Source organism: Ostrinia nubilalis, chromosome 15, assembly GCF_963855985.1.
Source record: "Ostrinia nubilalis chromosome 15, ilOstNubi1.1, whole genome shotgun sequence".
NCBI classification, from domain to species: Eukaryota; Metazoa; Arthropoda; class Insecta; order Lepidoptera; family Crambidae; genus Ostrinia; species Ostrinia nubilalis.
The window spans coordinates 1311644-1338649 of record NC_087102.1 but is presented as its reverse complement, the minus strand read 5'-3'; the positions used below and the strand labels follow the sequence as shown (position 1 = coordinate 1338649).

Below are 27006 nucleotides of genomic sequence, written 5' to 3'. Positions count from 1 at the left end.
TATGGACGACAATGTGCGGTAGTGATCACTTTTATTCATCAGACGACTCACAAGCGCCTGTTTTCCCACTGTTAATAATGAAAAAACCCTGCAACAAAACAATAGGCCTGCGGCTTAAGGTTCTAAAGAAACACTAGAACAAAATACTCGCTAACCACATTATTCCCAGTGCGCTTCATTATTTTAAATTAATCGCGTAATTTTGCTTACCTTTGTAATTAGGTAATCTCTTAATCCTCATTCCTTCGCATTATTCTCTATCCTGAAGCGTTAATTTAATCAAAAGCGGCCAAAACTGGGACAATAACTTCTATTAATTTATTCCACATAAAGCGAAATTCCAAATCAATACAAGAGCATTGTCGCGGCCATCCCTCTCAGCCGATAATTAAATATTGACGGCCATTCATACTTGATTGGAATCGATCTGAAACGTAATGAATGCACCGTCTTCGTGTGCACAGTGACATCTGAATTCAGAGGAAATGGAATCTGGTGATGGAATTCGATTACCGTTCGTTCTCCGGACTACAAAGGGAAAGTCGTGGGTTCGATCCCTGCAATATTCTGAAGGTACTCTGAAAAAAAAATGCTTCTTAATATTGTTTTATTTAACCTTATATTTCTTCACTCTACGAGAATGCTACGGGCGTGCTACGGATATGCTACGGTCATGCTATGCGTGTGCCACGGTCATGCTACAGATATGTTACGGTCATGCTATGCGTGTGCCACGGTCATGCTGCAGATATGCTACGGTCATGCTACGCGAGTGCTACGGACATGCTACAGTCCTGCTACGGGTGTGCTACGGGCATGCCACGGTCATTCTACAGTCCTGCTACGGGTGTGCTACGGTCATGCTACAGTCCTGCTACGGGTGTGCTACGGGCATGCTACGGTCATGCTACAGTCCTGCTACGGGTGTGCTACGGGCATGCTACGGTCATGCTACAGTCATGCTACGGGTGTGCTACGGTCGTGCTACATGTAACGGGAATGCCATGGCTGCATTCCGAAATTATTATGGACACGTTGCGGGTCAGTTTTCTGTATAAACATAATATGCGATGCGCTATGCGATTTTCGGATACTAATTAAGTTTTATATCAGATTAACTCAAATTACAAATTACATCCGGATAGTATTAAATATTTCATCTGTGTAACTCTCTGACCCTACATAAACTACATTTATATCCCAAAAGCTTAAAATGATTGGTAATAAGTACTTATGCAGCAGGATTTAGGCATTGAAGATCCGAAAAGACACGTAATATTTTTATATCATAATTTCATGAACACTACGATGTTTTTATGAGAGGATGAAAATGATTCCATGATTACATCTTTAGTACATATTTTATTGACATTATATTATGGGCTTTTGGCCCTTTTAACTATTACACTAGATCGCCACCCAATCCAAATCGAGGGTCACTTTATCGTCCCCATATAAGAGGCATTAAGTAAAGTAAGTCAAATTGCCACCCTGTATTGCTGCAGCGACACACATGCAAAATCTTTCTTTTCGGATTACAGTGGGCTACGCCTGGCCGATCACGATAGAGGTGTGCAATGACTCGTGAAATTGCCCACCACTAAGCCCGCCCACACATTACTTTAAAGGAGATTAGAAGCTTTTGTCCAGTCTCTAGCTTTGAGTTTATTGTAAGTAGTTTAATATTTATTCTAGTTTGTATTTGGCCCTTTTAAGGTTGTTATTGTAAAAATAAATAATAAAATAAACATTTCGAATTGGTTTTTTTAGTGTTGTATGGTTATTTTAATATTAAAAGTTGTTTTGTTGCAGGGTTTAATATTAAGTCTTAAATTACTTAGATCAATTGCTAACTACCTACCATACTCGTAATCAAATTGTAATCTAAATTTTTGAAAATTTTGTATGTGTTTATTAATTGTGCAACGTACCTAAATAAAATTATCGTAACTCTTAAATGTATGCTACTTGTAGGTTGGAGTCTAGACACTGTTCACTTTTTTTATGTATTTTGTTATGTAAATGACTTTAACCTGTATGTGTACTTATTGAATAAAATAAAAATAAATTCATTTGTCCCATCTAGTACTGGAAACCAGAACTTATATTGAAACTCTCCAGCCACCAGGTATAAAAAGGTAAACATAAAAACCCATTTCTTAGTTAATTGCAGCGTTTGACAAAAGGGTGCGACCTACCACTTATTTAATTGTCAAATGTCATTCAAACCTCGCGGGAATAATTAATGTTTTCAATGCGATTTCTTTTTAAATACTCTTTTAGAAACTAGCTTTATTCTGCTAATTTACTTGGATATTTCACAGGAGTATTAAATAAAGGGTCTATCCAACAACTTATAATCTAATTTCATCTTATTCTGAGGTGTCTGCTGTAATATTTTGGCCTTAACATTAGACTATGAGCAAATCATAATTATGCATATCATGCCTTAATTGGACGAACGAACAAGCAGGTTGATTCACACCCTAATTATTGAAGGCAAGTAGATCAATCTCAAACCTAAAGATTGTTGCTCACTAATGATTGTGATTAGAGGATTGAACGAAGTATCGATGCTTGTTCCTCCAAAGATAAACGACAAAAATAAATTTTGTCGCTTCCTCAAACACTTCTACACATTCTTAATTCGCATTAAAATACGCAGATGAGAAAATATTCAAGCAACATTCATGCAACAAACAAAACAACTATCTTAATCCTTTATTACGATTTTTCCTCTGACAGTAAAAAAGTGCTAACCTATAATTATTCGAAATAACTGTTTATTATTGGTCGTCAGTTGTCATCAGAACTACTCTACAATTTTTATTCAATTTAGTTCAGAACTTCGGAAAACAAGATTGTTTCGAACTTTGCTGTTAAAAGATAAGATTATGAAATCTAAAATAGAGTAGATTTACCTCCAAGTGTACCTCAAATCTTGGTTTAAATCCCACGCCAGAACTTTTAGACTCATCTAACCACCACTACTTAAGCATACGTCATAGCAATCCAAAATACCATCTACGTGGTAACCTTTTTGTCTGCCTCACACTGTAGTAACCAACTCAAATTAATTACACTGTGATTTGTTTGTGTTTGTGACTGAGTTTCATTGTCACCGCCTGCAATACTAGTTAGCGGTTAAACTTTAGCGTGGAACCAACTTTGTTTCCTGGTTATTGTGGTCAATGAAAATATAAGTACATACTTATCTAGAGTCACCACAAGCTTAGAGCAAGTCCAACAATTATTTATAGACATCAACAAAGTAGTGAATTCAGAATCATCGTAATATTGTAAAATGTGGGATAAACTTCGTAAATTCGGCCTGCAGTACTGCGATCTACCCACTATGCTGTGGAACGTCTGTTTCATGCTCAGAGCTCTTACCGTCAGTGTGGATAGCAGGAACCCGGCTAGTAAGTATGGAGAATAGACTTCAGGACATGAATATAATATATGACAATTCATTCAAGAATAGACGCTACATCGCCCTACATACTTGTAAGAAAAGACACCTATAATCCTATAATCTTAAAATGGTTTTCTTTCGTTAAATGTAATTTGAATACTCTAAGTAACATGCTAGATTACTCTATGCCAGGGGTGGCCAACCGGTCGATCGTGGCAAGGCAAAAAATACTACATGATCGTGTACTAAATTATGCTGTTCCATTTAAGAAGTATGTAAGTGTTAGATCGCCCAGGGTTTCGTTAGTAAACAGTAGACCTTATGTCTAATCAAGTTGACCACCCCTGCTCTATGCTATACCCCATAGCTATAGTTATATGTATAGCTATAGTTATATGTATAGCTATAGAGCTATAGTCAAATCACCATTATTTATTAGAGGACATCCAAATAATTCATTTTTAACACCCAAACTAGTACCTACTTCGTGCAGTCACTAACTTGAATTACAGGGATACTCACCACGAGAACAAATTAATTTCTAAGACTCAAACTACTTCATGCACTACCTTACAGGGATACCCATAATCTTCTACATATTCACCACGGTCATATCCACCTGCTACTTCTACGTGTACCTCGTATCAATGGTGTGGTTCGTGTTCTGGAAGTGCCGCGAGACCGGTGACGTCATCGCCGCCATGATCGTCTTCTCGCTCGGCATCAGCAGCGAAATCGGCCCTTGCAAGTTGTTCTATATGTTTATGTACGAGTAAGTTATCAAAGGTGTAATAAAAAAAATCTGCTTTATTTCCCATAAAAGCCCTAACTTACGTTGGGACAGTGGCGGCGTAGCATGGGTTGGCACCCGGGGCGATCACCCCCCCCCCCCCCCCCGTCACAAGTCCTAAGGCACCCCCTGGTGCCCCCAGGATTTTTGGGGTTACCTACCCCCTTCGTATCATGACATAGACCGCAGATTTGCCATGCAGATGTGCCAGTGAGTACTAATCTGCGCGACTTGTGTCACCCCCTGATGCTTGGCACCCGGGGCGGACCGCCCCCACCGCCCCCCCCTTACGCCGCTACTGCGTTGGGAGGCATATTTCTACAATCCGGTCAAGTTAACTGCACACCTAGCGACCAAGACGTCACATCGACGCTCTTGTACAGACTGGGAGGGAGAGTCGCATTCAGCAAGGTGCGCAATTAGCTCGACTGGGTTGTAGAGTCGGGGAGCCTTCTCTGGTTGGAAGGTATTTTTCTCATGATTTGAGCTGCCTATAGGTACATAATATACTTCTATTATAGGTAAATGACTACTAGACTAGTGATCATTTAGATGCTGTACTATCCTCAACTCACTGTCCGCAGGAAAGTAATCAAAAACATCGTCGATGGATACTTGGCTTGCGATGCTCAGACTCTGAAAAGCGACCGATTCTGCCAGAATTTGCTAAAAGGCCTAAGAGTCGTAAAGAAACGTGGCCTAATCTTCTGGATGGTCATCATTGGGAATGGCACTATCTACATCATGAAGCCCATTGTCACACCTGGAAGGCACATTATGGAAGATTTGTTTATCATCTATGGTAAATGAGGCTACAAGATTAATAATCTTCTTCAGATTTTTAGCTACATTTATTATACCGTATATATAGGGTCTTCTTATCTTTTTTCAGGACTCGAACCGATGTTTGAATCACCCAACTACGAGATAGGCTTCCTCCTCACCGCTGGAGGCGTAATTTGCACATGCTACCTCCCTGCCAACATCACAGCCTTACTCACGGTGCTCATCGGCTACACCGAAGCCACCATGCTGGCCCTTAGCGAGGAGCTCGTCCACCTTTGGAGCGACGCCCAGGAGCACTACAATAAATACCTGTTAGAAACCGAAGCTGACAACGCTGGTGCATTGGTCACCTCAACCAATGATATCAAAAACCAAATCATCAACAAATACATCAAACAAAAATTACAACAAATAGTAAAAATCCACACCACCAACATCAATCTCATCCAGCAAATCGAGCACGTATTCCGAGGGGCCATAGCTGTGGAGTTTCTTCTACTCATAACTGGTCTCATATCGGAACTGCTCGGGGGTCTCGAGAACACCTACATCGAAATGCCTTTTGCACTGATGCAAGTCGCGATGGATTGCCTGACCGGCCAGAGGATGATGGATGCGTGCGATAAGTTTGAAAACTCCGTATATGACTGCAAATGGGAGAACTTCAATGTTGCCAACATGAGAACTGTGCTGCTGATGCTTCAGAACGCACAGAAGACCATGGTGCTATCTGCCGGAGGAATGACTCAACTGAGCTTCACGTGTCTGATGACTGTGATAAGGTCGATATACTCCGCCTACACGACATTGCGATCAATGATGGCGTAATACTACACAGAAAATAGATTTTTAACCTGATAGTAGCGTTTACAATTCATTAGCAAACAAAGACAAGATTAGTTTGCAATATCGATTAGCAAATCAATGATAAAAAGTAAATTTTGAGTTTCACGGCTTTCTATGGATGACGTATACAGTAGGCAAACACTACACCTGTAATTTAGTATTTAGCCAACATATACATTACTGAAAATAAAAAATATGAAAGTAGGTATCTTTTGATTTTTGCGAACCTCAATGACTCAATATCCTTTAACTTCCCGACAGACGTCAAAGCAGTTATTTCATACACATGAGCATTACTGAAACAAATGAAGAAAATAATTAACATTCAGCTCAGCAGATTCGCCATTAAAGTTTTGATTTAATTTGACAACATTATGAAGATTAAAGTTAAAATGTTGCCGGTATCAAAATTTAAAACTAAGGAGGGCAAGAACTCTAGATTTGATTTTCGCAAACTCGGCCTCAAGTACTGTGATCTACCAACTATGATAGAAAACGTAGCCATATTCCTCAGGGTGTTGACCCTTAATATTGATAATAGGCACAAGGAACGTAAGTATCGACTCTATATTGATCGCAAGATTGACAAATCTTGTTTTGAATGTTTAAATTTTACTGTTAACCAATTCAAATGAAAGAGTTAAATTAACGGAATCTAAATTGGATTTAACACCAACACGGACTAAACCGCGGGCTGCCTCTAGTTCAAAGCTTCATAGATGACTACTATTATAATTAATTCGTACGCGTGGACCCCGTTTTACCCCCTCACGAGTTGAATTTTGCAAAATCCCGCCTTAGTGAGCACCTACGTTCTAAAAGGAACCCCCATGCAAAATTTGAGACTCCTAGCACTTGTAGTTTCTGAGATTTCGTTATGAGTGCAGTGACCTTTCGCTTTCACCTATGTCTTTCTTATGCTCACTACCCTAACCTTTTATTACTCTTCTTTGCCTTCCAGGAATACCTCTCTGGTCCTATCTCGTCACCATCAGCACAGCTTCAGCGTACTTCTTCGTGTTCGTAGTCTCAGCTATTTGGTTCGTAAAGGAGCGGTGCGTGGCCGAACACGACCTCTTGAAAGGCATCATTATGTTCTCGCTGTGCGTCTCGAGTGAGATCGGCAACGCTAAGTTTGCTTATGTCTACTTATACAGGTGTTATTCTTAGCTTTATTATTTGAAAGAAAGAAAGAAAAATATTTTTATTTAGTCCAAACATCCTTAGACTACTTACAACAATATAATTACTAAGTAGTTAAATTTGAACCAAAATGGCAGCCACTCAGCATGTGCTATGCCCTAGGTCAAGACCTAGAGTATAACGCTGGTATTCCGTGGCAGCCATATCAAGTGGGTAGACATTAATATTTAAGTTTTACACAAACAAAAAAATAAATAACACAGTAAGCACAGTTCATTATAAGTTACTTGTTTGTCGGACACTACTTGCTTGTTTTTATCAAAGTGTAGCGGAGTAATATTGTCAATCTTTTCATCTCTGTTAAAGCACCATCTCTCTTTGAAATGTTGAATTAGATATTTTCAACCCAGTAAGTAATTGTCCCTAGTTCAAAAGAGTATAATATACCCTTTTCATTGTTAACCGTACACTCAATTTTGCTTCCAGGGATATTATCAGAAAAATTGTAGATGAGAGTTTAGAGTTTGATGCAAAAATTGTTCCCGGGAGTCGGTTTTCTAATAAAGTTTTGAAATCTATGAGGAAGGCCAAGTTACGGGCCATGGTTTACTGGTTCATCATCATGGGGAATGGCATGGCGTATGTTGGCAAGCCCCTCTTCACTCCCGGCAGACATTTTATGGATAATGTGTTCACTCTTTATGGTATGTTATTTGAGTTACTTCACAAATGAATCAAATTAGCATGACCTCAACAATTAATCACTTACAAAGTTTAGCTTATTCAATTGTATCTGCTGATATCTGACATCTCCAGTTCAAACAATTAAGCTTAGCATTATATCTCAACATTTTAATATGGACTTTTAAAATTGTCTGAAATAAAGAATTTTTATTTTATTTTTATTTATCAACAGGTCTAGAACCGATGGAGAAGTCTCCCAACTTCGAATTCGGTTACGCCCTAGTCGCCGCCAGCGTCTGGTTCCTTTGCTATGTCCCAGCCAACGTCACCTCCGTGCTCATAGTCTTCGCGGGCTACATCGAAGCACAAATGCTGGCCCTCACTCAAGAACTGCTCCACATCTGGGCCGACGCCGAACAACACTACGCCAATATCAACCTTAGCACGTTAAAAAGAGGGACGTTTCTCGACGCCAAATTCAAGAAAAGAGTCATCAACGAGTTTATAGCTATGCGACTCCATGATATAATAAGGAAGCATGCGACGAATGTGCGCATTCTACATTTGCTGGAAGAAGTATTTAAAGGGGCGATAGCTTTCGAATTCCTGTTCCTAATAATGGGTTTGATAGCTGAGCTGCTGGGTGGTCTGCAGAACACGATTTTAGAGATGCCGTATGCATTTGTGCAGGTAGCTATGGACTGTTGGACTGGCCAGCGAGTAATGGACGCCAGTGCACAATTCGCAGCAGCTGTGTACGCTTGCAACTGGGAGATGTTTGACGTCCCGAATATGAAGATTGTACTGCTGATGCTGGCTAGTGCACAGAAGACGATGAAACTCTCTGCTGGGGGCGTGACGATGCTGAGTTTCGAATGCCTCATGAGTGTTGTTAAGAATATTTATTCCGCCTACACGACACTGCGATCTGCTTTTACTATTAATTTGCATGCACATTAGTATACTTACTATTTCTATAGGTTTGATTTTGGAATATGTAATAAATTAATCTTGCTTTGTTTTATTTTGTTTCGCTTAAAAATATATTTTCTTAGTTAACACAATTTATTGTCTATTACATAATACCAAATTTTTTTTATATTGCATTTTACTAAAGCTATGTTAAAGAAAACTACTTTTCTCTATTTAAGTATGTATAACTAACCTTTTCTACAATTACGTTCTAAAAGTACCAAAGAAACCTTCATCATGCCATCACATCTATACCATCACCATCTCTACCTCATGCCTTCAGACTAAAGGGGCACACTGTTTATTTAATCATTAAAAGTATTTACAAAAAATCACTTTTAGAAAAAAGATTCGGTACCCTTTTACAGCCGTCATCATAACCAAGACATCATGATCCCTGGTCTTGTCCTAAACTCCTTAGCGTGGAAGGTCAGCGTAGCTGGACCTTGAGCAAGTGTCCGCTGACTGGTCGGAGCGCCAGGTCAACCCTAAGCCTCAAGTTCTCAGCATCAGAAATGATGCGGAGCTCTCTCACACAATAAGCTAGCGCCGTTTTGAGGAACGCCATGGCGTATTTTTTACCTGAAAGGGAGGATAATGGCACCTATTAGAATTGCATTATAAAATTAGTAAACAAAGGCATTGTTATGTCACACTAGTCCGTGTCTACTAGTTCCTGTCCGTGCCTGTTTCGTGTGGAAAGTATTCTCAAAACCACTGGAGAGTCCCTACTCTGTATGTATGTACCGGAGAACCAAAGGTGGAGTATGGTACATAGTACACAGATTTGCCAAACTTAAGTGGCGAATCAGACATTGAAATTGATCGCCATTGGGGAATTAGGTAAGCATCTGAATGAGAGAAGCGCAATACCGGTCACTGTGGAAATCCTTGGGGGAGGGCTTGTAGCGTTGCAGTTTTGGCTGTTTTCACAAATTGATATTTCTTCTCGATATTCTGATTTTGGATACCACTAGCGACATCTATTGGCGTGATTTAGAATTAATTTGCAATAGATGGCGCTTTTTGCTCAGTCAATTCAAATATATTTTATTGAAACATTTCCTAATGTTTTTGTTTTGATTATTCTATTTTTTAATAGAATATTTTCGGTGTTCAGGAGATTGTTTTCATCATGGTTTTTATTAGTATTTGCTTTTTACCTAAGCGGCGAAACGAAACGTCTTGCGATGTCAATGACTCGCAGGCTGTCAGTTGAGCTGTCAAATCACTTTGGAATTTTGGTCGATCTTGCGCAACCGCAATTTTATTGTTTTCGGGGATGTAATCCCCTTTTGTTTTAAATCGTGTGATGCGGAATGCATCCACGATAATTTCTTAATATAATTAAAAATATTCACACATGAGGTAAGTTCCCGTCGGAGAATTTATTTATTTTTCGTGATTGATATTTTTCGTATTCCAGTACGTGGTATTTTATGTGATGGTTTCTTTCAGAAATTCCCTAAATTCTATTCGGATGAGGGTATTGGGTTGCTGAGGGCTGCGAGCGAAGCTCAAATTAGTGAACAGCCTTCGTAAGTATTTCTTTCCCATTGCGGGGTTTTTCATAACCTAATGCCACGTTCCACATGTGATGCTGACAGTGTATTTTTCGTTTCAGATGCGGGATTTCAAATTTTATATTTTATATTTCATATTTTCATATTTCATATTTTCAAATTTCAAATTTTACAATATTTTGTAGTTTAAACAATTTCAAATTTCGTATTTCATAATTTCATATATTGATCTCTTCGCATTTCCTCCTTGTCATCAAACCTCTGTCTCTGCAAGAGTTTGAACGCTTACCTGTCAAAGAGATGCAAGAGCTTCACTGCGCGCTTGAGGCCGTGGAGGACGCTGCTTGTAACCTAAAAGTGTGCGAGACCCGTTGGACCCCGGAAGAAGAGAGGAACGTTCAGGGTAACGGCTCATAACCGCATGGCTTCCAAGGTACCCACTTTTCCATCCTTCAAGTAGGAGTCTTTCCGACCTGACATCGTGCAGTTATCTTAACTAGTAGAGTCTTTCAATATTTAGGCTGAGTTTTAAGAAATTTGTAGTGGCAATAATATTCACCAAACCGAACCTAATTGACGACCCTGAATCCCTTGAGATTGGCACTATTACAGTAGTTATTATAATATCGTAATTGTTAACTATATACGAGCATACGAGATAAAAATAAATTGTGTCAATTGAGAGGGAGCTGTTTTATTTACATTTTCTAATTTCACACAAGGAACGGTAACTTATATAAATTTCTGCAAGCCGGACAACCTCTTTTCCACGTGCAGACAATTCACCATCTTCTCTGTCTGCACCGGTGGCGGTTCAATTCCAGTCACCAAGCCGCCAGGAAAAAATCCTTTCTTGCAGTGGCGCCCATCTTTTGTTGTTTATTATTGCCACATTTTTTTATGAAGTTTATGGGTGGAAAGCCAATAATAGAAGCAACATTGTGTGCTGACTATCCGCTCATATCCTTCTATTTTGTTGTTAAATATTTTTTATTAGGGAGTCTCTCATGTGTGTGCTGTTGTTTGTCTTGTTTTTTTTTGTAATTTATTTTATTTGTGATGCCCACATAATTTTTTTTATTTAGGTTGTCAACTTTAAACTTATTATGTTAACCATTATAACAGAGCGTACTACTCTATATGAGGTTAGTTTACATGATGTTAGGTTACATTTTTTTAGTGTTGCAACTCTTATTTTGTATATTGTGTTGGGACAAGTAAGTAACATTTTTTTTGTTAGGTTATATTTATTTTATACCTACACTGCTTTTGGGCTTTATAGCTTATAACTTTTAGTTACTTACTTTAATTATTTTGTTTTTACATACAAGACAAACACAGTTTAATTTTAATTTTAGTGTTTATTCATTTGTACTAATATTAAGTAAGTACATAATGTATTTTAAAGTACCTACCCGGATATTTTGTTACATAATGCTAACTAAAATCTTTAATATTGTTTATGTACTTAGGTAACAAATTGCTTTTGTGTCACCATGGACATATAACTTTTATTTCATGTTACTTAGTACACATTATTTAGTATTACATAATGTTAGCACAATATTGTAACTTTTATTTGAAATTTTAATTAATTTAATTTGGCTAAATTTTGATAACTTATGGCAGATATTCCTATTAGTTATTTAGGCATTATACTGCAGTGTATTATAAGGTTTGGTACATAATGTTATTACTGGCTAGTGAGTTGTTTGTGGGTACACTTGCTAACTTGTTAATTTTTATACGGGAATAACTTAATTGATTATCGATTGATTTTGGTTTTGATAACAATTCAAAGTTATTAATTTTTAGTAAAGTGCCATTCTCTTAAATTTGTATAAATTAATGATTAATTTTCATTTAACTTTTGGAAAATATTTTTGCCACATAGTTTTTTTTTTCAAAAATAATTCATGATTAAGCTACCTTCTATAAGGAAGATTTTTTTTGAAATTATAGTTATGCCAAGGTTCTCAGTCGTAGGACTTAGGATTTTCTTTGTTCTGGGTAGGTAGGTACTTTGGTAACTAACTTGAGTTTAGTTTTTAGATTTTTTTTTGACACAATCGTATTGTGTAATGTATTTCTGTTGGGAATTTGATAGATTCTTTTATAGCAAAAATTTTTTTGGACACATTCGAGTTGTCGGGTATCTGCTACAGTTTTGCCTCGGTGCTTTATCTGTAACTTATAGTTCAGAAATTTTTTTTCCAGAGATTTTATCTCTGTGTTTTTGTTTTGTTGTGTTTGAGTGCTATGTATCTCCTATATACATACCTCGTTTGTTTTGTCTTTTCCAGGGATGACATCATGTGCTTTTATGCACTATTCCCTGTGTTTTGTGTTTTGTTGCGATGACGTCCAATTTATATTGTGGCCAGCGACATTTTTGTTCTGTGGTTTTTAACCCAGACATTTTTTCTAGGGATGACATGTGTTGAAATATACACTTTCCCTAGGGCCCACTGGATGGCTATTCCAGAAAATATGTTAGTAATGGCCGAAATAGCCTTACAACGTTACTGGGGATTTCGAGTACCACTGGTTCACAGTTGGGACTCTATGGGGAATTTTGAATGCAGGTGGCAAGCAGTATAATTTGAAACTGATGCTTACAGGTATGAAAGAGAGGTATGAAAGATGATTGTACGTTAGTGTTGGGTTTTATTTATGCTCGGACAGCAGAGATTGTTTTAGGTTTGAAGAACATCAGTCCTGGTAGTTGGTTTTCATCTGGTTTGTTTTGCTTAGTGAAAAGTTTGTTTTTGTTCCTGTTATGTCAGCATACCCTACAACTCGTTGTTTGTTTTTTCGATTTTTTTTTCAGTTGAAGTTTCTGCTGGAATGTTTTCTTTTTGAGGTCTTTCTGCGTTTAGACACATTTTTTTTTCTTTTTCAGTTTGTAGTTCGCTGAGGGCAGCTCAGATTCTTTCTCCGTGCGAATGTCTAGGGGGGAGGGTATTGTAGCGTTGCAGTTTTGGCTGTTTTCACAAATTGATATTTCTTCTCGATATTCTGATTTTGGATACCACTAGCGACATCTATTGGCGTGATTTAGAATTAATTTGCAATAGATGGCGCTTTTTGCTCAGTCAATTCAAATATATTTTATTGAAACATTTCCTAATGTTTTTGTTTTGATTATTCTATTTTTTAATAGAATATTTTCGGTGTTCAGGAGATTGTTTTCATCATGGTTTTTATTAGTATTTGCTTTTTACCTAAGCGGCGAAACGAAACGTCTTGCGATGTCAATGACTCGCAGGCTGTCAGTTGAGCTGTCAAATCACTTTGGAATTTTGGTCGATCTTGCGCAACCGCAATTTTATTGTTTTCGGGGATGTAATCCCCTTTTGTTTTAAATCGTGTGATGCGGAATGCATCCACGATAATTTCTTAATATAATTAAAAATATTCACACATGAGGTAAGTTCCCGTCGGAGAATTTATTTATTTTTCGTGATTGATATTTTTCGTATTCCAGTACGTGGTATTTTATGTGATGGTTTCTTTCAGAAATTCCCTAAATTCTATTCGGATGAGGGTATTGGGTTGCTGAGGGCTGCGAGCGAAGCTCAAATTAGTGAACAGCCTTCGTAAGTATTTCTTTCCCATTGCGGGGTTTTTCATAACCTAATGCCACGTTCCACATGTGATGCTGACAGTGTATTTTTCGTTTCAGATGCGGGATTTCAAATTTTATATTTTATATTTCATATTTTCATATTTCATATTTTCAAATTTCAAATTTTACAATATTTTGTAGTTTAAACAATTTCAAATTTCGTATTTCATAATTTCATATATTGATCTCTTCGCATTTCCTCCTTGTCATCAAACCTCTGTCTCTGCAAGAGTTTGAACGCTTACCTGTCAAAGAGATGCAAGAGCTTCACTGCGCGCTTGAGGCCGTGGAGGACGCTGCTTGTAACCTAAAAGTGTGCGAGACCCGTTGGACCCCGGAAGAAGAGAGGAACGTTCAGGGTAACGGCTCATAACCGCATGGCTTCCAAGGTACCCACTTTTCCATCCTTCAAGTAGGAGTCTTTCCGACCTGACATCGTGCAGTTATCTTAACTAGTAGAGTCTTTCAATATTTAGGCTGAGTTTTAAGAAATTTGTAGTGGCAATAATATTCACCAAACCGAACCTAATTGACGACCCTGAATCCCTTGAGATTGGCACTATTACAGTAGTTATTATAATATCGTAATTGTTAACTATATACGAGCATACGAGATAAAAATAAATTGTGTCAATTGAGAGGGAGCTGTTTTATTTACATTTTCTAATTTCACACAAGGAACGGTAACTTATATAAATTTCTGCAAGCCGGACAACCTCTTTTCCACGTGCAGACAATTCACCATCTTCTCTGTCTGCACCGGTGGCGGTTCAATTCCAGTCACCAAGCCGCCAGGAAAAAATCCTTTCTTGCAGTAGATAACTGCACGATGTCAGGTCGGAAAGACTCCTACTTGAAGGATGGAAAAGTGGGTACCTTGGAAGCCATGCGGTTATGAGCCGTTACCCTGAACGTTCCTCTCTTCTTCCGGGGTCCAACGGGTCTCGCACACTTTTAGGTTACAAGCAGCGTCCTCCACGGCCTCAAGCGCGCAGTGAAGCTCTTGCATCTCTTTGACAGGTAAGCGTTCAAACTCTTGCAGAGACAGAGGTTTGATGACAAGGAGGAAATGCGAAGAGATCAATATATGAAATTATGAAATACGAAATTTGAAATTGTTTAAACTACAAAATATTGTAAAATTTGAAATTTGAAAATATGAAATATGAAAATATGAAATATAAAATATAAAATTTGAAATCCCGCATCTGAAACGAAAAATACACTGTCAGCATCACATGTGGAACGTGGCATTAGGTTATGAAAAACCCCGCAATGGGAAAGAAATACTTACGAAGGCTGTTCACTAATTTGAGCTTCGCTCGCAGCCCTCAGCAACCCAATACCCTCATCCGAATAGAATTTAGGGAATTTCTGAAAGAAACCATCACATAAAATACCACGTACTGGAATACGAAAAATATCAATCACGAAAAATAAATAAATTCTCCGACGGGAACTTACCTCATGTGTGAATATTTTTAATTATATTAAGAAATTATCGTGGATGCATTCCGCATCACACGATTTAAAACAAAAGGGGATTACATCCCCGAAAACAATAAAATTGCGGTTGCGCAAGATCGACCAAAATTCCAAAGTGATTTGACAGCTCAACTGACAGCCTGCGAGTCATTGACATCGCAAGACGTTTCGTTTCGCCGCTTAGGTAAAAAGCAAATACTAATAAAAACCATGATGAAAACAATCTCCTGAACACCGAAAATATTCTATTAAAAAATAGAATAATCAAAACAAAAACATTAGGAAATGTTTCAATAAAATATATTTGAATTGACTGAGCAAAAAGCGCCATCTATTGCAAATTAATTCTAAATCACGCCAATAGATGTCGCTAGTGGTATCCAAAATCAGAATATCGAGAAGAAATATCAATTTGTGAAAACAGCCAAAACTGCAACGCTACAATTTTTCCAAAAGTTATAAGAAAAATTATTATTATTAATTATTAAACTACACAAAAGTTATACAAGAAGAATTAAGCCCCACGTTGGGCGCCACTGCAAGAAAGGATTTTTTCCTGGCGGCTTGGTGACTGGAATTGAACCGCCACCGGTGCAGACAGAGAAGATGGTGAATTGTCTGCACGTGGAAAAGAGGTTGTCCGGCTTGCAGAAATTTATATAAGTTACCGTTCCTTGTGTGAAATTAGAAAATGTAAATAAAACAGCTCCCTCTCAATTGACACAATTTATTTTTATCTCGTATGCTCGTATATAGTTAACAATTACGATATTATAATAACTACTGTAATAGTGCCAATCTCAAGGGATTCAGGGTCGTCAATTAGGTTCGGTTTGGTGAATATTATTGCCACTACAAATTTCTTAAAACTCAGCCTAAATATTGAAAGACTCTACTAGTTAAGATAACTGCACGATGTCAGGTCGGAAAGACTCCTACTTGAAGGATGGAAAAGTGGGTACCTTGGAAGCCATGCGGTTATGAGCCGTTACCCTGAACGTTCCTCTCTTCTTCCGGGGTCCAACGGGTCTCGCACACTTTTAGGTTACAAGCAGCGTCCTCCACGGCCTCAAGCGCGCAGTGAAGCTCTTGCATCTCTTTGACAGGTAAGCGTTCAAACTCTTGCAGAGACAGAGGTTTGATGACAAGGAGGAAATGCGAAGAGATCAATATATGAAATTATGAAATACGAAATTTGAAATTGTTTAAACTACAAAATATTGTAAAATTTGAAATTTGAAAATATGAAATATGAAAATATGAAATATAAAATATAAAATTTGAAATCCCGCATCTGAAACGAAAAATACACTGTCAGCATCACATGTGGAACGTGGCATTAGGTTATGAAAAACCCCGCAATGGGAAAGAAATACTTACGAAGGCTGTTCACTAATTTGAGCTTCGCTCGCAGCCCTCAGCAACCCAATACCCTCATCCGAATAGAATTTAGGGAATTTCTGAAAGAAACCATCACATAAAATACCACGTACTGGAATACGAAAAATATCAATCACGAAAAATAAATAAATTCTCCGACGGGAACTTACCTCATGTGTGAATATTTTTAATTATATTAAGAAATTATCGTGGATGCATTCCGCATCACACGATTTAAAACAAAAGGGGATTACATCCCCGAAAACAATAAAATTGCGGTTGCGCAAGATCGACCAAAATTCCAAAGTGATTTGACAGCTCAACTGACAGCCTGCGAGTCATTGACATCGCAAGACGTTTCGTTTCGCCGCTTAGGTAAAAAGCAAATACTAATAAAAACCATGATGAAAACAATCTCCTGAACACCGAAAATATTCTATTAAAAAATAGAATAATCAAAACAAAAACATTAGGAAATGTTTCAATAAAATATATTTGAATTGACTGAGCAAAAAGCGCCATCTATTGCAAATTAATTCTAAATCACGCCAATAGATGTCGCTAGTGGTATCCAAAATCAGAATATCGAGAAGAAATATCAATTTGTGAAAACAGCCAAAACTGCAACGCTACAGGCTTTGTCCAGCAGTCGACGTCTTTGGATCTCAGTGAATACCTCACGCTGTATCATTGGCACTTTGAGGTGGTTGTCTCGTTGCGGGTTCACTTACTTATACAAAAGCACCGACTGTAGCTGACGGCCAACAGAGCCGTAGCGTGTGTTCAAGCTGGGTCTGCCTCCAGCCAACACTTGGAGCGGTAGCTCAGGACGTCAGCATCCCACGTATACCGCACGCCGTGTCTAGAGCGCTGCGAAGTGAGATGACTTACCTATACAAGACCGCCGGCCGTAGCTGAAGGCCAGTAGACCCGTAGCGAGTGTGCAAGCGAGGTCTGCTTCCAACCAGCGCTCGGGGTAGCTCAGCACGTCAGCACCCCACAAATGCCGCATGCCATATCTTGGGCGCTGTGAAGTGGTATGACTCACCTATACAAGAGCGCCGTCCGTAGCTGAAGGCCAGTAGACCCGTAGCGTGTGTGCAAGCGAGGTCTGCCTCCAGCCAGCGCTCGGGGCGGTAGCTCATAACATCAGCTTCTCACAGATGCCGCATGCCATGTCTTGGGCGCTGTGAAGTGGTATGACTCACCTATACAAGAGCGCCGTCCGTAGCTGAAGGCCAGTAGACCCGTGGCTTGTGTACAAGCGAGGTCTGCCTCCAGCCAGCACTTGGAGCGGTAGCTCAGGACGTCAGCGCCCTACAGACGCCGCCGCAGTGTCTAGAGCGCTATAAAGTGGTATGACATGACTCACCTATACAAGAGCGCCGTCCGTAGCTGAAGGCCAGTAGACCCGTGGCGTGTGTGCAAGCGAGGTCTGCCTCCAGCCAACACTTAGGGTGGTAGCTAAACACGTCAGCGCCCTAGATGCCGCACGCTGTGTCTAGAGTGCTGTGAAGTGGTATGACTCACCTATACAAGAGCGCCGTCCGTAGCTGAAGGCCAGTAGACCCGTGGCGTGTGTGCAGGCGAGGTCTGCTTCCAGCCAGCACTCAGGGTGGTAGCTCAGGACTTCAGCACCCCATGTATACCGCACGCCGTGTCTAGAGCGCTGTGAAGTTATTACGGACTCACCTATACAAGACCGCCGGCCGTAGCTGAAGGCCAGTAGACCAGTAGCGTGCGTGCAAGCGAGGTCTGCCTCCAGCCAGCGCCCAGGTCGATAGCTCAAGACATCGGCGCCCCAGAGACGACGCGAGCGGCCTGCGCCCCACGCGTTGATGCCGCAAGCGGTGTCTTTGGGGATCGTGAAGGTGGCTGAAAGGATATGATAGTTTCAATTCACTAGGTCTCCACTGCGGGAGCATGACTCTTTCTAATTTACCAGAGGGAAATAAAAAGGAGAAATGGAAGAAGAAAGGAAGACAAAAATCCATAGCTCATCTGTGTCAATCATTCAAATTTTAATCAGAAAAATCTAACTAAAAATTTAGATGTTGGTAAAGCTGCTGGTTCGGGAATGGACTGCCGCGTACCGGAAAACTCAGCGTGAGACGTCCACCTACAAGGTGGACCGACGACATCGTAAGGTAAGACAGGGAAGCGCTGGACGCAGGCCGCTACCAATAGATCAACATGGAAAGCATTGGGGGAGGCCTATGTTCAGCAGTGGACGTCCTATGGCTGAAATGATGATGATGATGAAAGCTGCTACTATAACACTGTAAGCCGACAAGTTTTGCAAGTTCTTTATTTTTGTAGATAGATAGATAAGATAAATTTATTGAATAAAGACTTAGCCTAAATACAAGAAACTTAAATGGGGCTATGAAATTATTTGGTTAGTAACAATATTTTAATTAAGGTAGTATACCTAAACTAAGCAAAAATGTTTTCCTGTGTTTTAGGTATCCATACTTATTATGTAAGTTAGTGCTTATTAAACAGATATTATAAATAATTACACCAAAACAATGTTGATAAAGGTAAAGGTTGACAATTTTGTTACATAAATAAAATTTTGCTGACAGAATGTTTATTTATAGTTAGTATACCTAAAGTAAGTAATTTAACTAATAACTATTAACAGGTTTTCTGTGTCATCATATGTTTTACCCTTGAGCTATTTCTGCAGTGCATATTTACATTCTTTGCTGTTCATTGGGTATATACAGAGATACTTGTTTATACTGTTGTACAAAAAGCTTCCTAGAAAACAAAAGAATTTGTGGGTATGCTGTCTGTTAAATCGCTCAGAGGGACATACGATGTCGGCGCGCCTTTTGTTGGGTTTGAGGTCGGGATTAAAGGTAGTTAGTGAGTGTTTTTTGAGGATTGTTAGTAATACGAAAAGTTGACGTACTGATAGAACGTCGCATTTCGTAAGAAGCTCTACTGTAGGGAAGCGTGTTGGTCGGAAAGTGCTTACTTTCAGAACAGCTCTTTGAGCTATTTCTAAGCGTATTAGTGTAGTTTTATGCGTGCCTCCCCAGGATGTAATACAGTAAGTAATTAATGACTGACATAGCGTGAGGTAGACAGTTTTGAGAAGAGGACCCTTAGCCACGTGTCTCAGATTTTTAAAGGCAAATATCAATTTTCTGACTCTAGATGTGAGAGCTTCGACGTGAGCTTTAAAGTTCAGGTGTTTATCAATGATTATACCTAAGTATTTCATATTATCAGTACTATTTAAATAAGGGCATGCACATGCTTGTTGAGAATTAGTGCAGGAGTGGGCTTTAATGGAGTATAAGTTTGAGGTAGGCTGCGAGAAAGCATTGTAGGAGAATGTTATGAACTTAGTTTTATCTACATTAAGGGTTAGTAAGTTGTTTTTAAGCCACTGATTGACAGAGTCGAAACCGAGTTGAGCTTGTGCGAACGCGTCACTCCAGGTGTTTGCGCTAAACATTAAAGCTGTATCATCGGCGTATGATATTATTTTCCCTTTGTTGTCGGGAAGTGGAAGTAGGCATAGGTCATTGATATACGTGAGAAATAACAGCGGCCCCAGTATGCTACCCTGTGGAACCCCATATTCGACAATTAACTCTTCACTCACTTCATCATCTATAATTACACGTTGAGTTCTTTCCGAAAGATAATTCTTGATTAGAGTATGTGGAATTCCTCTAATACCCAGGTCGTATAATTTCTTTAGAAGCATTGGTATCGAAATTGTATCGAAAGCTTTTGCAAGATCAAGGAAGATGACTAAGCATTTATTACCTGAGTCTAGTTGCCTCGCAATGTAATTGGTGAGCTCATGTACTGCGTCATCAGTAGACCTATTCGGTCTGAAACCGAATTGAGTGTCTGCCAAAAGTTTTTTTTTTTCTAAATAATTTAAGAGTCTGTTATAAATAAGCCTTTCAAGGATCTTGGAAATGGATGGCAGTAAAGCTATTGGGCGGTAGTTATTCATACAGGTTTTATCTCCACTTTTATGTATGGGTCGTATTATAGCTTTCTTTAGTACGTTGGGAAAAATTCCTTTCGACATGCATTGATTGAAAAGATGTGTGAGCGGAGGAGTAAGTTGTTTTTTGAATTGTTTAATAAAAGAGCAGGGGATTTTGTCAATTCCTGACGCACAGTCATTCTTCAGCGTCATGATAATTTGCTCAACTTCGGCCTCGTCAGTGTCAAATAGGGCAAACGAGTATAATGTTTGTAATTTGGAAGGGTTTTGGATAGAGGGAAAAAGTTGCGTGCAATTTAGTTTAGCTTTTTCAGCGAGATTTTTGCCTATATTAGTAAAGAACTTGTTTACACAATTTACGGATTGTGCAGCCGAGGCGGAATTCGTGATTAGTTGCCGAGCGGAAGATTTGGTGTTAGTAGTGTAGGTGATATTTTTGATGACTTTCCACAATTTCTTTTTGTCATGACCTGCTTTATGAATTGTAGGTATTGACGTATTGAAAATTATAAATGTAAAAATTATCAATTTCGACAAATTGTTAATTAAAGTTTTGTGCAGACAGCAAATAAAACTAAATCTTAGAAATCTTATACCAGTTGTAATAGCTGCTATTTAAAAAAAATATACCTACATTTTGACGTTTTTACTTACCTAACTTCAAGTCCTTGTCGGCATATCTCATGACCACAGGCGCTGGAGGATAGAGCCGCAGCGTCTCATAGATGACCGCCTCGCAGTACTTCATCTGCGCTAGGTCTTGCTTTTGGACGGCGCGTTTACTGTCGCCGAATATTTCTTTTAACCTGAAATAATTACAGAATCCACTCATATTACGAGAACACACTAGAAAGAGGAAGCCCACATCTGTCTTGTATTATTTACCGAACTTTCTCAACTCAAAGGCTCTGGGTTCAATTCCGAGGTGTGACAATACGGTAGTGAAAAAAAAACGATTTAAAGATAAAGATTTTTTTTTTTTATTTTTACCAGAACATGCTTTTTTTTATCTACAACGAAGAAGCTCTTGGCCTGTATTTCACCTGATGGTAATTGATGATCAGGCCGAAGGTGGAAGCGAGCTTCAGCCGGAATCCTCAACCACGGAGGAACTGGCTTTCTTACCTCTAACTGCCGGAACACAACAATGCTGTTAACATTGTTGTTATGGCGATATGTGTTTCGTGCTTTTCGTGTTTGTTTACAATTTATTTAGTACCTAGGTACGTTGTCGACACGAATGTAGGTATCTTATTACAAAAAATATATAAAAATGCCTCTGATACGATTACACGTGCTGTGTCTGACGTCCATGGTGATTCATTAGCTTTGACATCACGGCTGTGACCTCTGTCTAGCCCGAGTGTTTTGGGACTATACCCAAAAAACAGTCATTAAAGTAATGTATTCTAATTTATTAGGCTTTTAAAAAGCACTTTAATACGAACCTCTCTGAAAAAAACCATGGCACTGCTTCAGAACAATAAATGTAGACCAATGTTGAAAAGATTACTTACAGCAGGAACAAGATATCCCTTTTTAACATTGATCTCGGTCAGTGATTATACATTTTCATTCCTTCTACTCACTTTTCACTAGGTAGGTGTCCACCTCCGATTTCAGCTGCTCCAAGAGGATTTTCTTCAACGTTGATGTAGGCTGCACTTATATTTTAGTTCTAACTACTCACTCTTCATACGGCTTGCTTTTCACGTCATCATTGCAACGAATCATGAGCAGATAGTAGAACAGTGGTAGCGGCGGTCTATTATGCGCTTACGATGATGGTGTCCACTTCTGCCTTCAGCTGTTCAAGGTAGTGCTCTCGTCTCTCTCGCTGATATTTAGGAGAATGTATCCCTTTGATATTGATATCGTTTCGTTTCAGCCAAATGGCGTCCACTGCTGGACAAAGGCCTCCCCCAAGGTTTTCCACAGTGAACGGTCCTGCGCTGCCCGCATTCAGGTTCTTTCCGCGACCTTTACCAGATCGTCGGTCCACCTAGTAGGAAGCCTGCCCACGCTAAGTCTTCCAGTCCGTGTTCTGCCATGAAATTGATATAACCAGTGCTTATACTAACTACTCACTCTTCATACAGCTTGTTCTGCACATCGTCATTGCAGCCGATCATAAGCAGACAGTAGAACAGGGTCGTGGCCACGGTTTCTTGTCCTCCCACGATGATGGTGTCCACTTCTGCTTTTAACTGTTCCAAGGTCATATTCTCGTCCCTCTCACTGATCTCCAGAAGGATGTCCAGGAACGACTTGAACCTCATTTCAGATGGATCTAAATACATGAAGAAGTATTATCACATCACAAAGAAAATACGTATAAATGGAAATCGTAGAAGAGAATTCTTACCAGCTTCTTTTTCTACGACTCCAGACTTTTTCTTTTCCTCCCACTCCAGTTTTCTTAGGTTTATGACCTGAAAAGTGTTGATTGTCTTAGTTCCAAACCTATAGGAATGTAAATGAATGATTTACCTAACCTCAATCGGATTTACATTTGATACAACATCTTTGCACACCCACAATTCAAATTCTACTCATTTAATGTATGTACTGAGAGATAGGCAAATGAAACAGAAAATAATGCGTATACGCACGGTGTCCGACACGTTGTGTATGACGTCGATGCACTTCATGAACTGCTTGTGGGATGACGAGAACCGGTATAAAGGCCCCCAGTGCTGAAAGAGGTTGAGGCCGCGCCGGATGAGAAGCTTCACGGCCATGTTGAAAGCAGCATAGTACTCCGCTGTTACGATGCTGCCCGTTATGTCTGGGACGCCCAGGGCCGTCTCTGGAGGCAGACGGAATGAAGGAAATGTAAGGTCTTCTCAGAGTAAAATCACCACACTTCCCGTGGATTTTGTAAGAGGCAACTAAGGGAGAAATGTGCGAACATCAGGCCTTCTGAAACCGTCTTGTCAGCGCGGGCCAAATCCTCCCTTTTGAATTTGGTAAATTAGAGGATATATCTTCCGCTCCGCGTCGCACCGTCTTCACCTCAGATCATAGAAGGGAATAGATGTGAAACGGGGGCGTGGCGCGTGTCTCCGCGATATGCCCAGAAACGAACATCGGCCGCGTAGCTAGGTTAGTCGCGATTCAGTCGTACTAAGGAAATGTTCTCCGATATTTTGGATAATGCGTCGTTACGTGCAATAAAACAAGTGAAACGAAGAACTACAGGAACAATGGAGTCATTTACTACATGTAAGTATTGCAAATCCATTGGTATTTTGGTTATAAATAAAAAAAACTTAAAATTTTTACGAACGAATTCAGTGCCGTAACAGTTACTGCGATATCGAAATCAGTGGTGATAAAAATTCTAACACACTTGTACATTGACGATTTAGTTAGCAACCACTTTATGTCATGCTTAACTACTGCGCAATGTATTTAATTTCTTCCGATATTCACTGTCGTGTGAAAATACACAGTACGGCCGCATGTGCCGGTCGTAACATAGTGCCGTGCTCGTGTTCTAATGCGGTTTCCTATTATCGATAAATAGAAGTAAATTATAATTTTCTATTTTGTAATTTTAAATAAAAATGATGTGTTACTTGCGATTATAAGATTTTACAAAAAAAATAATAACAGTAGAAGTAATTAGTAACTGTCAACTATGTAATTACAGTAAGAGCTAGTTGAAAGCCTAATATAGGCATTATTTTTGATAAACATATGCGGTACGCAGATCGCCATAATTAAAAAGTAAATGCGTGATAGTAGTTAATAATAACGTATAATAATAAAAAGGTTTTCATACATAAGCATTTTGTGAAACCAGTTTCGAGCCTTGCCCCTAGCGATTTAAAGTATCGATATCTTGTCGACTCCATTTTATCTTTGTTCTCTCACTAGTTTTCAAAGTGTGCGTCACGTCACGCGGCCATTGATTGGCCATAAGGCACGCCTTCTGGCTTCTGGCCAATCACAGCACTTTTAAGCCGGTTGCACATGTTGTCGTAACTTTGTTTTTACACAGTTGAATGTGTGTGTGGGAGCTGTGGTGGGGGAAATGTGGGGACACTGGTTCTCGTTGTAGTTACGCGCGACTTCATTATCTATTCTCTTTCTATGATCTGAGGTTTTCACTATCAAATTGTATAGGAAAATTAGTTTATCTGTTCCGACGCTTTGATGGAAACCGGGCAAAAGTCTCTTAAAACTTTCCGTTTTCAATTTTGTTTAAAGTAGGTAGAGCTGTTTTGAACATGTTTTGAATCTTACTTTCAGGCGTAGCGTATCAATCACAGCAAAAAATATCGAAAGGATTTGTATTATTATTACAGTCTAAAATGTCGTGGGTACATTAAATTACAGTCTACAAGAACTTTTAAGTTAAGCCAGTTCCTCCGTGGTTGAGGATTCCGGGTGAAGCTCGCTTCCACCTTCGGCCTGATCGTCACTTACCATCAGGTGAGATACAGGCCAAGAGCTTCCTCGTGGTGGATAAAAAAAAAAAAAAAAAAAAAGTAATAACTCACGGCAAACAGTCTCCAGCGTGGTATAAGCCAGATACTTGTGCATGGCGTCGAACGGCTCCGCGCCGACTTCTTTCTTCAAGTTGCGCACGAGGTTCTGCGCTTGCGCATTGAACACGTTCTGGTAGCCATCCACGACGGTGGTGTTGAATGTGCCGGCCAGGTTCCTGATGTTGTGCTTCCAGATTGAACCTTAAATGCAGGAGAGTAAAAGCCATCGGTGAAGTGGTGGAAACAATAGCATTGGCTTCGGTAAAATATGCTCCATGACAACCAGACTTGTAATAGTACCACTGTCTTCAATGGAAATTTATTGCTAAGTTTCTGAATGCACTTATCCCAAAACTGAAGGTTGTAGAGTCGGAAGGCAAACTTATCGACTCTTTCGAAGATCGAACCATGTGAATTCCCCTAAAAACCTCACAAGAAAAACTTAGTTGTAAAATCTTAATTTTAATAACAAAAAAGTGTGCACTTTGATAACGTTTGAAACTTAAAATTATCATCAAAAGGTACTGTAACACCATTTTTTTATTCGAAACAGCTTTTCTTTTAGAAGTTTTTGTAGATAACAAGATTTCCCAGGCTAAATTATGTATTTAGTGATAGTTACCAGGTCCAGTAACGAGCCCGTTGCCCAGCCAGGGCCGCGCGAAGTTGTAGTAGTAAGGCTTCTCTATGAAGGCGTTGGTCACCGCCTTTATATCTTCACCGCCGGTAAACACTAAAAGAAAAATTAGGTAAAAATCCACAGAAAACAACTTATTGACACCCGAATTCACCCGATCAACACGTATTTAGCACAAATTATGAAATAGTTTTAGGCCGGTTTTAATTTTCTACGTGTGGGTAGGATTACACAAAAATCATGAGGGTACCTAATGTCGTTTTTAGAGTTTTCCCGGACCTTATAAGAATGTTATACCTGGTTATACCCACAACCATAATTGTTTTATCATTAAGATACAAGTTGATATCGGACGACGAACTACTGGTTTCTATGTATTTCTGTGAAGTACCATTCGTAGTAGGTAAGCGACACGTCATAAAAATACATAGAAAGTGACATGTCGCGGCGACATGTCTGCTGCTGCTGCTGCTGCGTGCAGTCGGCTGCGAGTCCACGATCTTACACCTTTATAGTTGGAAATAAATAATTGAGGCAATAAATAAAACCCAATGTTTATTCCTTTATTCACTTACTCAAAGCGGGGACAGGTCCAATCCACAATAGAAATGGTAGGCTTTTTTCATCCGATATCGCTGACAACTCCGTTAAGGTACGCAGTATACCTGACAACATAATAATCACAGTATATCATGAGCTGTAATAATTGTTAACTTCCTTCTTCAATATAACTATTATTGATATTGCAAACTCAACTAAATACAATGTGTCCCTACACTACAATTACCAACACACAACATACTCGTAGTATTATCTCTTCTAAAACATTAAGATACACTATACAAGAATGCATGGTAAATTCAGTGAACTGCTCCTGAATCGAATGTACCTACTACTGCTATTTCTATTTATTTATATTAACTGGCAGACAGTGGTGACTGAGTTTGTGGCGGCGCTTCTTCTTAGCACTTGCCAAATGTTGGTCTCGAAGCGCTGCACGCTGGTAGGGTAAAAAGATTATGAGACATGTAGAGGCTCCTTAAGAGCAAAATGACGATTTGTAAGAACTATTTATTAGTCTAAACAAATAAAGAAATTTTGACTTTGACTTTGCCCAGTTGAACATTTCAAAAACTTTCTCATAAGCTACATCGCACTTGACTTAACGAAAACCGTATGATGAACTTCAAAAACAATAATACCTGCACTTATGGCAGGTAACTTGCTACGTGTACCTCC

At 39.2% G+C, this 27006-nt stretch overlaps 3 protein-coding genes across 3 annotated transcripts in view; 2 read left to right on the top strand and 1 right to left on the bottom strand.

Annotated features, from left to right (window-relative positions):
* The first annotated feature begins 3304 nt into the window (after positions 1 to 3304).
* LOC135078414 (uncharacterized) lies at positions 3305 to 5937 on the top strand. The gene is made up of 4 exons (XM_063972981.1): positions 3305 to 3422; positions 3992 to 4187; positions 4790 to 5007; positions 5098 to 5937. Exons 1-4 carry the CDS (start codon positions 3305 to 3307, stop codon positions 5817 to 5819), a joined length of 1254 nt encoding a protein of 417 aa, XP_063829051.1. The 3' UTR covers positions 5820 to 5937.
* Positions 5938 to 6229: 292 nt separating this feature from the next.
* LOC135078585 (uncharacterized) lies at positions 6230 to 8624 on the top strand. Its single transcript, XM_063973115.1, has 4 exons — positions 6230 to 6389; positions 6799 to 6970; positions 7467 to 7684; positions 7897 to 8624. The coding sequence occupies exons 1-4, from the start codon at positions 6230 to 6232 to the stop codon at positions 8622 to 8624; spliced, it is 1278 nt and encodes a 425-aa protein (XP_063829185.1).
* Positions 8625 to 8810: 186 nt separating this feature from the next.
* Positions 8811 to 27006, bottom strand: part of LOC135078691 (cytochrome P450 4C1-like) — a 28296-nt gene continuing 10100 nt past the window's right edge. The window contains exons 3-11 of the mRNA XM_063973235.1: positions 26343 to 26432; positions 25753 to 25863; positions 25143 to 25331; positions 23247 to 23443; positions 23000 to 23066; positions 22723 to 22924; positions 21289 to 21440; positions 18345 to 18527; positions 8811 to 9218 (exon numbers count right to left, since the gene is read on the bottom strand). Of these exons, the coding sequence (XP_063829305.1) occupies positions 9067 to 9218; positions 18345 to 18527; positions 21289 to 21440; positions 22723 to 22924; positions 23000 to 23066; positions 23247 to 23443; positions 25143 to 25331; positions 25753 to 25863; positions 26343 to 26432 (1343 nt within the window). The 3' untranslated portion in view covers positions 8811 to 9066. The remainder of the gene's footprint in view (positions 9219 to 18344; positions 18528 to 21288; positions 21441 to 22722; positions 22925 to 22999; positions 23067 to 23246; positions 23444 to 25142; positions 25332 to 25752; positions 25864 to 26342; positions 26433 to 27006) is intronic.